The 14951-nt window shown below is 40.0% G+C and overlaps 1 protein-coding gene across 1 annotated transcript in view; it reads left to right on the top strand.

Moving 5' to 3' along the window:
- ARHGAP24 (Rho GTPase activating protein 24) overlaps nucleotides 1-14951 on the top strand; it is a 638162-nt gene that overhangs the window by 118665 nt on the left and 504546 nt on the right. Inside the window, exon 2 of the mRNA XM_090266255.1 lies at nucleotides 187-386. Coding sequence (XP_090122381.1) covers nucleotides 207-386 — 180 coding nt within the window. The 5' untranslated portion in view covers nucleotides 187-206. The remainder of the gene's footprint in view (nucleotides 1-186; nucleotides 387-14951) is intronic.

Raw genomic sequence — 14951 nt, forward strand, 5'->3', positions numbered from 1 at the left:
GAACTCTCTCCAAGTTTTCTCCAGGCACAATGTTGTCAGGTCTGTGGTTTGCTTCTAGAAAGTTGGCAAGTGAGTTGATACATATTTTTCACTCCTCATTCTTTTCTAAGGGAAAGGAGTGGTTTAAGGGGGAATTGAATGTATTACAGCACCTTATAATTTCCTTTTTTTTTGTTTGCTGAATAGGAAAGTCCATCAGCTTGATAATGGAGGAGAACAATGACTCCACAGAGAACCCCCAACAAGGCCAAGGGCGGAATAATGCCACGAAGTGTGGGTGGCTGAGAAAGCAAGGAGGCTTTGTCAAGACTTGGCATACCCGCTGGTTTGTGCTCAAGGGAGATCAGCTGTATTATTTCAAAGATGAAGATGAAACCAAGCCCTTGGTAAGTAAGGACATGAAAACCACTGTGGGCCCAAGCAGTCTAAGAAGGAAAGGGGTTTGCTTGAACCTTATGGAGATTGGGCCGACCCAAGTTCCCTGATCTCCTTCAGTTCCCTGGAATCTTTCGTGCTTTCTCTCATTGTTTAGTTTGGTTCAAGATGATGAATTTGCAAATTGAGGCCAGGGCGAAAACTGTGTTTGTCTCATATTAATTTTGATTTCTACTAAGCTGGAACATAATGTCCAATTGTCTGAATCCCTCAAGCAAACTTACTTCATGAGAAAATGTTAATGGGCATTGCTAGAACATATATATTGTAGCCGAACATCTTTCCTTTTCTCAGAAATAAGTTGGAAGCACAGATCTGAAGGAAGACTGTAAATGCAACTTTCAACTATTTCTGAGATACCTTCAGTATTAATTCTCTAGGGTGTTTCCCTTCACTTGAACTCATGAAATATGAATGTAGAGCTAAAGTGAACAAGAAAAAATTGCCTTTTTTACCCTGTAGCTACAACAAGCTTTCTTAGCTCTGGTCATTGCCTATCAGGTGATGAAAGGAGATGTACACTAAGGCATCACCTCTGGTTTTTCCTTCATCTACATCGATAGGCTATATAAATAAGAGAAGAAACATTTTAGATTAGTTTACATAAATATCTCTAACAGTCTGTTCTTGAGGCTACTTGCCTTGTGTAAAAGTTAATGATTAAAATAGGAATTTGGATCAAGGCTCTGCTTTAGTAGTTTAAATTCCTCAGACATTATAGTTTCACAGTTTATATTTATCTAATTGAATTAGATAAAATAGTAATGACAATACATACTATAAACCCCAGCCATTCTTCGAAATTACTATTTCTTTTTTTCAGCATTTACTAGGGCCAGGCAGGTATCAGACTAAGAATCATTTATATTGTCTATGCAATGCTTAAAATAATTCTATGAGGTACAGTTATCCCCGTCTACACACGTGGAGACCAAGATTCAGGTGCAGTGCAGATTATCAAAAGTTAGATAATTTTACCTCTAGGAAGTTGAAGTTCCTATGGTCTCAGCCAAAGGCCTCATAAATAATTAATAAGAATATCCCTTATTGGTATCATGACAGTCCTACTGCATTTCTATCTCTGCTATTGTATTTCTCATAGCAAAGCAGTAGAGAATATGGGATTGTCATTACAGATGAAGAAACTGTGGCTTAAAGATAGGAAGTGATATGACCAAGATCTATAGAGAACAGAGGCAAAGTAGTAGTCTTTTGTTTCTCATCTCATACTCTAGGGTTCTTTTTTCATTGCACCTTGTTTTATACCATGTAATACTCTCATTAAGGTATTATCTCGAACATATAATCATTTTACTAAACTCAGAGAAAGAGATCAGGTTAATGCGGAAAAACATAGAACATGGAAGATCGAATTTGGGGACTTTGATATGAACGCACACATTACAATAAATAAAGTATGAGTAAGATTCAATGTTTTATGGCTGTTAATCAGAATGGGTATGAGATAAATGATTAATTAGGTCTGATCCAGGGCCTAAACAAGGAATTAGGGGAGCAAACAGAGGATACAGGAGCTCAGTGAGTGAAGAATTGAAAGCAGACCTAACAGATGTTCTTAGAGAGCTCAACACAACATAACTTCTAGTAATGAAAATATGATATAATGGATCAAGCCTGAGTTCAACGTTCCTAAAATGTAAGGACTTTCATGTTTCAGATAATATGTACATGAACCTCAGTTTGAGGAACTCTGCCTTAAACTATTATATCATATTGCCTTGGCTATGCTTCTCTGTGTAATTTCTCAGGTCTACATAGTATTCAATGCACTGTAATTATTTTTATAAAAATTTGAAAATATAAATCAGAAAATGCAAAAACTTCTGATTAATGCAAAATAAAATCTGAATCAAAATGAAAATCACTATAATATTTCTAAGATAAGTTGTATTTTCATATTAGTATCTTGTTAGTATTTGTAGACTTATAAAACTGAAATAAGCAAAATAGAGTTGCATTAACAAGAAACTACTGATTCTTATACAAACCAAATGTAACTTATCATCATTCCTTTTCAAAAGAGAGTTGGTCCCTTCTGGTGCACTGCAGAGCCAAACACTGAACACCTAGCATTGCATTGAGGTAATGAGAATTGCTTTATCGCTAGGTGCCACACAGGGAGAATGAGAAGCTATTGCTCAAAACCTGAACTCCCTGATGGCTCACAATCAGAGGTTTTAAGAAGTTAGGGAGAACAGGTATGTGGAATCATGGGTAGGGAAAGTTTTAATTGTAAGATTCTGGAACTTGACCATTTATGGTGAGGGTCTTCAGCACCTGATCTTCCTGGAAAATGGATCCTTTGCTTTTGAAAGGGTTTCAGCGTCCAAGTTCCAGTCCTTTCCCAAACCTTTGGTTCCCATGGGGAGGAGTGAGACTTTGGTTCCAGGTGCAGCTATGGGACAGGGGTGGCACATTGTACAGTGCTGTCTCTGTAAAATGCCTCAAGGATTGCATTGTATCAATTATCAAGTGGCTTTAAGGGAGCAGAACAGGTTTTAAGCTGGTCAATATGATTTGTGTAGTGTTTCATTTCCTTTTCTTTCTATATATTATTTATTAAATATTTGCTATTAAGAAAGCAGTAAAATTTGGGATAAATAGCTTTGAATTATATGTCTCTATATGTATGTATATATAATATATAATTTTGTGATCACCTTTCATAGTCGTACAAGCACTGGGAATTTTTACATTATACTTTTAAATTTTAATCTATTACACTGATATACATGCAAACCATCAGATTAAAAACCAGAAATTTCAGACTTCTGGCCAAGATGGAGGCGTAGACAGATATGCTGTGTCTCCCTCCACAACTAAGAGGGAATACAACTACCTCAAAACTAGAAACAGCCAGAAGTTCCAGAAAATCAAAGTGCATGGAAGTCCAGCAAACAGGGATATAAAGAAGAAATACTCATCCAGACAGGTAGGAGGGATGGAACCCAGGTGAAGAGGACACGATGTGGTGGTGACAGCAGTGGCAAGAACAGTAGGCCAGCGGAAAGTGCAGTTACATGTTTTAAAAAGTCAGGAGGGACACCTGGGGAGCATTCCCAGCTCCTCACCAGAGCAGCTCACTGTTCCAGCTCCAGGGAAGATCAAGCCTCATTGCTTTTGACTGCGCAAACCAGTGGGGGTTGAGACGGAGGCAGAAACTGCTGGTCTCAGCAGAGTCTGATTGTTTAAAGGGCCCCCACGGTCCTAGAACATCTGCAGACTCACCCACTCTGGGAACGATGGCCAGGGCAACAGCTAGAGGGCACCAGTCCAGTGCGGAAGTGGGAGAAGTGCCTGAAAAAGGGGTGAAGGCTGGGCAAGCAGCATTGTTCCTTCTCAGACCCCTTCCCCGCATACAGCGCCACACGTGGTGAAACAGGTCGCCCATTACTGATGAATACCTAAGGCTCCTCCCCTTACAACGTAGTAGGAGCGACAGCTCTCCCTGGGACACGGAAGCAAACAAACACAGGCGACTTCCGGCCAAGATGGAGGCCTAGACTGACACGCCCCGTCTCCCTCCACAACTAAGAAGGAATACAACTACCGCAAAACCAGCAATAACCAGAAGTTCCAGAAAATAAATGGAAGTCCAACATATGAAGTTATAAAGAAGTGGTGCTCATCCAGACAAGTAGGAGGGGCGAAGCCAGGGAGGAGAGGTCAAGCTGTGCTGTCCTCGGCAGCAGCAGCAAGAGCAGCAGGACAGCAGCCAGCACAGACACCTGTATTTAAGGGGAGGTGAGAAGTGCCTGGGGAGCAACCCGGCTGCAGACCAGACCCATCAGCTTGCGATTCCAAAGCTGAGGGAGGCAGACCCCCATTGCCTTGGACTGTGAGGCCTCGTGGGGGTGGGAATGGAGGAGGAGGCTCCCAGTCTCTCAGCGGAGATTGAACAGCAGGAATTCACTTTGGACCCCCACCCCCACAAAAAACACCCAGTTGTGACAAGTGCACAGGGCTCCCCCTACTATAGCATAAGAGGTGTGATAGCCTTGTCCAGGAAGCAAAGGTAAACACAAAACTGTTCAGGATGGCACAGATCATGATAGAGATCCCAGTGACGCAGCTGACCAGACAGCAAATTTCTAATCTAATGAAGCACCAGATAGAAAATCTTTCTGAGGCACAGTTCAGAGCTTTGGTTATTAAAGCACTTACAGACCTAACAGCAGATCTTAAACAGGACAGGGAAGAAATGTAGGCTAGTCCTGCTGAAATGAACAAAAACACATATGAAACTAGTGGTGAGAGAAAGAAAACCAGGGATCAAATTAACAAATCAGAACACAGGGAAGGAACAAACAGTCAACCAGAGCAGAAAGAGGAAACAAAAAGCGAGGAAAATGAGGTGAGGCTCAGAAACCTATGGGACAGCTATAAGTGGGCCAGCATCCAAATCATAGGGTTGCCAGAAGGTAAAGAAGAACTAGAAATTGAATAATTATGTGAAAAAATAATGAAGCAGAACTTCCCTAACTTGGGGAAGAAAATAGACTTACAGGTGCAGGAAGCACAGAGTTCAGAAACAACTGGACCCAGGGAGAACCACACCAAGACACATTATAATCAGATTGTCAAAAATTAAGGATAAAGAGAGAATCTTAAAAGCAGCAAGAGAGAAGAAGAGAATTACATACAAAGGTGTCCCAATAAGACTGTCAGCTGATTTCTCAAAAGAAACTCTGCAGGCAAGATATTCAAAGTAATGAAAAGCAAAAACCTACAACCACGAATACTCTATCCAGCGAAGCTGTCATTCAGAATAGAAGGGCAGAGAAAGTGCTTCCAGGACAAAGTAAAACTGCAGGAGTTCATCAGATCCAAACCACTGTTATATGAAATGTTAAAGGGACTTATTTAGGAGAAAGGATCAAAACTATGAACATTAAAATGAAAGCTGTATCACAACAATCAACAACGGAAGCTAGGGAACCGAAACAAAGGCAAACTAAGTAGGCAATGAGAGTGTGAAAAGAATTAAAGGTATGGGGAACATTTTGGGGTGAGGTCAGTGGGGAGCGGGAAGGGGGAAAAGGGAGGGAGGTGGTGCAGGATATAGGAAGCATAGTAGGAGGGAATGGAGTAGATAGGAAGACATTGAGAGGAACTATATGCACAACCAATGGGCATGGACTAAGGGGGGGGGCGGACAACTGGAGGGAGGACAGTAACCGGGTGGAGAGGAGAAGAGGGAAAAGAAATTGGGACTACTGTAACAGCATAATCAATAAAGCATATTTAAAAAAAAAAACACTGAAAGAAAAAGACCCAAAATAATAAATACGGTACAGTTACATTTATCAAAAAAAGAAAAAAAGAAAAAAAAAGCCCCCCAAAACAGAAATTTTCTACTTATTAATTTTAAATAACCATATAATTGCCTATGACTGAGCCAATTCATTACTTTAAAGTAGATTCTCAAATGAGTGTAGATGCCTGTCATAAATGTAAGTGCTAAAGCATATTTTTGAATGAGTTGGTGAGTGAGTCAGTGAAAGTCTACAGCCAAGCAGGGCAGGGCCAGAATGAGGCACTGTGAGGAGTATTGGCTCTTCTCAGTTCCATACATCAAAATTCCAATTCTATATTCAAAACAATAAAGTTTAAAAATCACATCAAATAAATTCTATAGTACGATATTACAGAATAACTTTTAAAGAATTGATCACCTTGGTGAAGAAAAACACCTTGAAAAATATTCAAACTAGAAAAATGTAGTTGTCATAAGAACCCTCATTTTATAGACAGTGTATGTATCTGTTGGTGTGTATGTATATGTTTGTGTGTATATATGTGAGTATTGGTCAAGCGATAATAATTAATGGCAGATGAGGAACTAGAAATCAGATTCCCTTGCTCCTAATTCAGTGTTTCCTCAGGTTAGCCCTTTACTCACCCCACAAATTTTCAACTGTTCTTTAGATTTGCTTTCAGTCAGAATTACTTCTTGGTTGTTTGTTTTTAATATTGGCATTTTTAAGCATAAGAATGTCTTTGGTCTTCATATATTCTGATGAGGGCTAGTTCAATAACACTAAAGAAAACGTCATTAATGAAATGAAAAAATTCACTCTTTTAAGTATTCCTAGCCAGCAAAAAGGTTCAATAAACTTAATCTGGATTACTTTTCCTCTGTGTTAAATGACATTTCTGAAATGAGACTATTAAAACTCTTGAAATTTGTTTACCTCCTGTCCTAAAAAGTTCTCTTTAGTAAAATTTTAATCGAGTTTCTCAATAACTCAATAAAGAGAGTCAATTCTGTCATTAAGCTTGTTATTAAAAACTGTCAATCTGTTGGGGAAAACATATAAGCAAAATTATAATTGGGACAGGCTACCATGTAAGTGCTAAATGCTCTGAAACACAGATAGAATTCGTGCCAAGAAGTGAGTGAGGACTCTGCTAAAGGAGTAAGGGAATGCTGCATGGTGTTGGAGGTTGGTTGGCATTTTCCAGGTACATAATTTGGGGAAAGGAATTCAGAACAGAGGAAAGACATGGCATTGTAAAATTAACATCTGTAGATAGCTCCATATTGTGAAGGTAGTGAAATAACAAATATTGGGATTAAAGAGATAGGTGGGGTCGCAATGTATAGAGAGGTGCATGTTGCACAAGAAGAATGGATTCTCTGGTAGGCAATGTGAAGTTATTTTCATAATACCTGTGCTATTCAAGCTGCAAACCTGCACTATTTTTTTAGAAAGGAATAATGGCAGTGTTTTCCTGTTGTATTGGTCTGCACAGGCTGTCAAAACAAAATACCATAGACTGGGGGACTTAAACAATAGAAATTTATTTAATTCATTTTCTCACAGTTGTGGAGGCTGGAAGTCCAAGATCACGGTACTCACAGAGTTGATTTCTAGTGAAGATTCTCTTCTTGCCTTACAGACAACCACCTTCCCTCTGTGTCCTTACATGGCCTTTCCTTTGTATAGAGGAGAGTAAGACAGCTCTGGTATCTCTTATGCTTATAAGGACAGAAATCTTATTAGATTAGCCACACTTATGATCTCATTTAACTTAATATCTCCTTAAAGGTCGCATCTTCAAATATAGTTATGTGGGGGTGTTAGGGCTTCTATATGTGAATTGGAATAGGGGGGCAAATTTCAGTCCCTAACACCTAATATGTTAAAAAGCTATGATAGTTAATATAATTTTCTCACTTAGGTTTTTCTTCTACCTGTACCATCAAATTTTATATCTATCAGAACCTAATTTATCTGTGTTAGTGCATTTATACTTAATTAGTTTAACCTAATATTGGTGTTTCATATCCTTTTTCAAGTTACAGCTTGCTCTCCAAATATGCCATTTTTCCTGTACTTAATTTTTGAGCAAAAGAGAGAAGTGACTCGAGGTTCTCCTTTCTCAGGAGGGAGTACGTGATTTGTAAACAAGACTTTCTAGACCTTATCCAGGCTACTCCTGGCAATATTAAAGGTTCCTCAAATTGAAACTATTTTATAGTTAAGATAAATAAAATAAAGTTTTAATATTCTATTATTTTTAAAATAGAAGACACCAGTTCATCAGGGCCAAAACTCCCGAGAAACCATTTTTCTACAGTGTTTGCACTTATATAGATACAGGTTTTATTCATAACATATTTTAAAAATAAACTTGATTTTGGTTATTTATGGAAAAAAACAAAGTGATGTATGTAGCCAATTTTTGAACATACATTTATATGTTCACAATTTCTGTCACTCATAGGCCACTACCGTAAGAATTTATCTACTTCATTTTTCCAACTTTAGGTAATGTATTTCTGTTTTTTAATTTCTAAAATAAAGTCCTATTTATTTGGGAAAAAAACAAGTTAAAAATTATACTACACAGAAGAACCTATTAAAAATAGATCTCCCATCTGTCCTGAACACCCCTTGTATTTTGGATAGCCATTTAAAAAATTTTAAAAACAGATTTAAACTGAATTTGTGACAACATCTATTTGGCTATTTTTTAAATTAAAATCATGACAAATGACTGATAACTTATTTATAGGCATTGCAACATGGGAGGAATCAGCTGAGCCAGAGATATAGTGTGATTATTGTAGTTATTCAAAAATTTGTGTTGATTTTGTTAAATGAATACACTGATACATTTCTAGTGCCATTTTGGAACCATCTGTTTTAGTTGTCTTGTGAAGTATATTATTACTTAAATGATACTAGTGAATGTCTCTGAAATACCCTTGGTACTAGAATTAGAGACTGGAAAGCATTGATTTTTAGAAGCCAGTCTGAGACTCCTGTTAAAATGACCAAAATCCAAATAAACACCAATCCAATTAATCTAGTCTGGACTTTCTACAACAGATATTGATCCAAATGTGTGGGGAGCTTTTTTCTAGACACGATGAAGATGACACTATTAGATCAAAATAGATTTTCTTAACTTAGACAACAAAGAAAATTTGAGTGAATTATAACCTAAGGGCTGACCTCTAAATGTGCAGGAATTGATTACTGATTTAAAAGTAAGCTCTAATTCTATATATTTAATGAAACTGGTGAGTTAATGAAATCTAGAAATCTCTAAGGAAACTGCCGTTCTCTTTTAAAATATATGAGCCAGAAGCCAAAACCCCATTTATGTGTTTAAAATAATATTAGAAACCTTGAAACCTGGATTTTACCCCCAAATCTAAAACTAACTTTCTATGTAGCATTACGTTTCTTGGTATTTAAAGTGACACACAAGATAGTGTTCTGCATTATCATAAATTTTTAGAAATTGTAAAACTCTTTCCTATATGATTATAGCGAGATAGTCGGTCGGCAGCCGTCCATCTCGAGAGACGATGGTGTAGCTTCTTAAGAGTCTATCTGCACCGCCAAGAATGGCTGTGCAGTCCGACTCGGGAGTGACACGGTATCTGTCTCCTCCCGTGTTGAATCGACATCTTGCGATGACGCTGGGGTGTCCTCTCCAGTGAAGCTGAAGCTACAGAGCCTGGGCAGGGTGATATGGAGGGTCTGCTGTTGCCCATGCAGCAAACCCACCCTCTCTTCGCAGCTGAAGGGTCCAAGGGAAAGACGGAGTCAATACAGCTTGGCTTCAGGTGCGCCGCAGGAGTTGCCGGTGTTGACTACAACGTCAAACCGCCTTAGGGACTCCGGCTCCGGATTTTCTGTCGGGGTTTACTCCCTTAGCCTTTCCCCTGAAGAGGTATGCCGCAAGGCAGCGGAGGTTTTTTGGAGTCAGAGTTTTCCTTCTCTGATGTGCCCTGACTGGAAGATCGAACCAGCGACACTTAGCTCGCAGGCCGACGCTCAATTCACTGAGCCAAACCAGCCAGGGCAAGCGAGATAGTATTATTAACATAAAATATTATTTTATTCTGCTATTAGTTGAAAAGTTTTTTATTGCTTGCAGAAGTAATTTAGGTATGGCATTTATTTATTTTAGAGTGGCGCCCCAAAACGGGCTTTTGAGTCAAATTGTTTGGGTTTAACTTTAGTTCATTCATGTAATAATCACGATGCATTGTGTAGTGAGTAAACTGATTTAAGCTTTAATTTACCAATCTTTACAATGATATAACAGTACCTTCCTGGTAATATTGTTAAAAGTATTAAATAAAATAATTTATGTAAAGGATCTTAGAATGCAGTAGCGCATAGTAAGCATAAAGTAAATGTTAGCTATTTTTATCCTATTAGTATGAAAAAATGAGTTTATTTCTTAAGGTATTTATACTATTCACCTATTTTTTTTTGTACTCACATATTTATAGATTTCTAATGTGCATACCAATACTATAACACTCGTTGCCCTCCACAATAAGGATTTCAAAAGAAGAAGCTTATTTCTTTCTCAAGTGAAAGACTAAAGTGATTCTAGGTAGTGAAGGGTGTCTGCTTTAAACAACTGTTTAGAAACTTAGGCTGCCAGTGATTTTTCAGTTTTTACTTTTGGCTTCCAAATTCACCATGGGGTCATTTCCTTCCCAAATCTAGAAGGGGCATATAAAAGAAAATATTGCATAGAAGATTTAGATGGACCAAATATGGTAGTAGTTCTTAGCACTTCCATTCACAATCCATTGGATAGAATTGAGCGACATGATCATATCTAACTGCAAAGGAGGCTGAACATGTAGCCTTACTTTATCCTGGGAGCTAAGTAAGACATGGGCATTGCAAAAGAGTAAGAAGGCTGACAGCTGTTAGAGGGGAGGGAGGTTGGGGGACTATGTGGAAAAGGTGAAGGGGTTAAAGAAGAAAAAAAACCCTCATAGACACAGATAACAGTATGGTGATTACCAGAGGGAAAGGGGTGGGGAGAGGTAGAAGAAGGTAAAGGAAGGTAAATGGTGACAGAAAAAGACTTGAGTTTGGGTGATGAACACACAATACAATTTACAAATCATGTATTGTAGAATTGTATATCTGAAACTATATAATTTTATTAACCAGTGTCACCACAATAAGCTAAACAAAACTTAAAAACAAAAAAGCTAGAGAGAAGAAGATGGCGGAAGAGTGAGGGGAGGCTGTGCTTTCTGGCTCCCAAGACCTGTCTGTAGTTTGGACTAATTGCAGACAGAACATCTCAGTTAATATCTGGATACTGGCAGGAGTTGAGCCTTGGCACTGCTAGACCAGAGAAGACCATCTGGGAGTGACCTGTTTCATGAGGATAGCGGAGGAGAAAGGGACAAGACAGGATTTCTGACTGGGTTGGCTCCCCGAGCTGCGGCTGGCAGTACGCAAAGACTTTTCAGTGACCCCAGGTTTTGCCAGAGAGGAATCAGGAGGAGAGCGGGACTCTGCCTGCTGGCAGAGCCAGGAGTGGGCCAGGTGGCATATGGCGCTAAGAGGCAAGAAGCAGCATACTGCTGTATATGTATGAATGTGTTTTCCCTTTTTCTTTTTCTCTTTTGTTTTTTTGCGGAGAGGGGAGGAGAGGCTAGGGGTGGGTCGAGATTCTTGAGGAGCGTAGGACCAGAAGTGCACTAGCCCACTCCCCAACCCTCAGCCTAGGTCGTGTGAGTGCACACAGGGAGGTGCCCCAGTCCACCCGCCCAGGCTCGCAACCAACTCTCCAGTTGCTGCGCACAGGTGCTCCTTGGGCCCACCCCAACAAGCACAAAATCAATGCACCAGCGCCAGGCACAGACGCCCACCACCACTGTGCTCATGTGTCCGTGACCCCACACCAACAGGCGCAAAATTGACACGCCAGATGCCACACACGGGCACAGGTGCCACCCAGACACGCCCCAACAGGCATGAAACCAATACACCAGCCACCCCAATAGGCCCACAACAAACCAGCCCACCAGCGAATAGAGGCCTCCCCCTCCACTGGAACAGGAGAGTAACTAGTCTGCCTTGGACCCACCAGCCCCAGTGCTCAATGGGCCAACCCGACCCTGGCCTTAATGAGGGAATGCACTCACCTCTGGCTGAGGCCAAAGAACAGTTAAATTAACTAGAGACACTGTGTAATAAGTTTTGGGTGCTGGCTCTTGAGAAAGAGCTGGGAGAACAGCGGACTAGATCCCAGTACAGAAGCATCCCAAGTGCTACAGGAGAAGTCACTTAAGCAGACTGCTCCCCACCAAGTGGTGTCAACTGAGACAGCAGCTCAACAACTGTATACAAGAAGGTCACACCATAAAGGCAGAATTTAAAAGCAGATCAATCTAAGAAGCAGAAACAAGACTAGTGCCCAAAAAAGGGAGGCAGAATAACACCCCACCAAGCAGAAACAACACTCCACGAAAAAGAAAGGAGGAATTCCCAGAAGGAGGGATAGATGACATAGAAGCAAGCAAGCTATCAGACATGGAATTCAAAACAATAGTAATGAGGAAGCTCAATGAACTCAACAAATTCAAAGAAAACTATAATGAACTCCAGAGGAACTATAAAGAGCTCCAAGGAAGCTATGAGCAACTTACTAGAACTACTCCAGCATAAAAAAGGACATAGAAACTATCAATAAGAACCAGGAAGAGAAACTTCTGGCCAAGATGGAGGTCTAGACTAACATATTCCGTCTCCCTCCACAACTAAGAAGGACTACAACTACCAGAAAACTAGAAATAACCAGAAGTTCCAGAAAATAAAGCTACATGGAAGTCCAACATATGAAGTTATAAACAAGTGGTGCTTGTCTGGATGCGTAGGAGGGGCAAAACCAGGGCAGAGAGATCAAGCTATGCTGGCAGCTTGCAGCAACAAGTGGCAGGACCCGGTAAGCACAGACACCCATATTTAAGGGGAAGAGAGAAGCACCTGGGGACCACACCTGCCTGCAGACTAAACCCATCAGCTCGTGATTCCAACTCCGGGGAAGGCAGACCCTGATTGCCTCTGACTGTGAGACCCAGAGGGCATGGGATGGAGGAGGAGGCTCCCGGTCTCTCAGCAGAGAGTGAACAGCAGGAATCCATCTTGGACCCTCGCCCCAACACAAAGCGCCACAGAATGGTGAGAAGGGTTGCCCAGTAGTGAAGAGTGCATGGGGCTTTGCCCCCTATAGCGTAGGCAGTGTGACAGCCCCGCCCCCAAAGGAAAGGTACACAAACCTGTCAGGATGGCAGGGATAGTAATTGAGATCCCAATCACGCAGCTGACCAGAGAGCAAATACACAAATTTACTGATGAACAAATAGATAATCTTTCTGAGGCTCAGTTCAGAGCTATAGTCATAAGGCAGCTTACAGAACTAACAAAAGATCCTGAACAGGATGGGGAAGGAATGAAGGGCAGTCCTGCTGAAATGAACAAAAACACATACGAGACAAGTAGTGAGGAAAGGAGAACCAGGGATCAAATCAACAAATCGGAACATAGGGAAGGAATAAACAGTCAACCAGAAAGAGGAAACAAAAAATGAGGAAGTGTCTCACTTCTGGGACAGGTAAAAGCAAATGAACATTTGAATTATAGGGTTGCCAGAAGGTGAAAGAGAATAACTAGAAATTGAAATATTATATGAAAAAATAATGAAGCAGAACTTCCCTAACTTGGGGAAGGAAATAGATTTACAGGTCCAGAAAGCACAGAGAGTTCAAAAAAAATGGGGCCCAGGGAGAACCACACCAAGACACATTATAATCAAAATGTCAAAAATTAAATATGAAGAGAGAATCTTAAAAGCAGCAAGTGAGAAGAAGAGAATTATGTACAAAGGGGTCCCAATTAGACTATCAGTGGATTTCTCAAAGGAGACTCTGCAGGCAAGAAGGGACTGGCAAGAAATATCCAAAGTAATGAAAAGCAAAAACCTACAGCCACGATACCTCTATCCAGTGAAGCCGTCATTCGGAATAGAAGGACAGAGAAAGTGCTTCCAGGACAAAGTAAAACTGAAGAAGATCATTAGATCCAAACCACTGTTATATGAGATGATAAAGGAACTTGTTTAGAAGAAAGAGGATCAAAACTATGAACATTAAAATGAAAGCTGTATCACAACAACCAACAACAGAAGCTAGAGAATCGAAACAAAGGGAAACGAAGTAGTCAAGGAGAGTGGAAAAATAATTATAGGTATGGGGAACATACTGGGGGGAGGTCACTTGGGAGCGGGACAGGGAGGAAAGGGAGGGAGAGAGATGATGCAGGAATTAAGAAGCACAATAGGAGGGAATGGAGCAGACAGGAAGATGTTGGGAAATACTATATGCACAACCAATGAGCATGGACTAAGTTGGTGCGGGGACAACTGGAGGGAGGACAGTAACTGGGTGGAGAGGAGAAGAGGGAAAAGAAATTGGGACAACTGTAACAGCATAATTAAAACATATTAAAGAATAATAAAAATCTAGATGTACTGAAATGAAAAAAATAATAAAAGAACCAGGAAGAAATGAAGAATACAATTTCTGAACTGAAGAACACAGTAGAATCAATCAAAAGCAGGCTAAATGAAGCAGAGGATTGGATCAGTGAGTTAGAGGACAACGTAGAAAAAAATTGCCAAAAAATGCAACAAAATGAAAAAAGACTGAAAAAGAGTGAAGACAGTTTAAGAGAACTGCAGGACAACATGAGACTAAACAACATTAGAATTATAAGGATACAATAAGTAGAAGAAGAGGAGCAAGGGATAGAAAAGCTGATTAATAAATAATGACAGAAAATTTTCCTAACTTGATGAGAGAAAAAGGAACACAAATCAAGGAAGCACATAGAGTACCAATGAAGATGAATCCAAAAAAGCCATCCAAAAAAGCCCACTCCAAGGCACATCATAATTAAAACGGCAACATTCAAAGACAAAGAGAGAATCCTAAAAGCAGCAAGAAAAAAAAAAGCAAATAACAGACAAGGGAGCTCCGATAAGACTATCAACTGATTTCTCAACAGAAACACTACAAGCCAGAAGGGAATGGCAAAAAATATTTCAAACAATGAAAAACAAAGGCCTACAACCAAGAATACTCTACCCAGCAAGGCTCTCTTTCAAAATGGAAGGTGAAATAAGGAGTTTCCCAGACAAAGAAAGACTAAAAG

The sequence above is a fragment of the Furipterus horrens genome, unplaced genomic scaffold (assembly GCF_987537825.1).
Source record: "Furipterus horrens unplaced genomic scaffold, mFurHor1.1.pri manual_scaffold_2, whole genome shotgun sequence".
NCBI lineage: Eukaryota > Metazoa > Chordata > Mammalia > Chiroptera > Furipteridae > Furipterus > Furipterus horrens.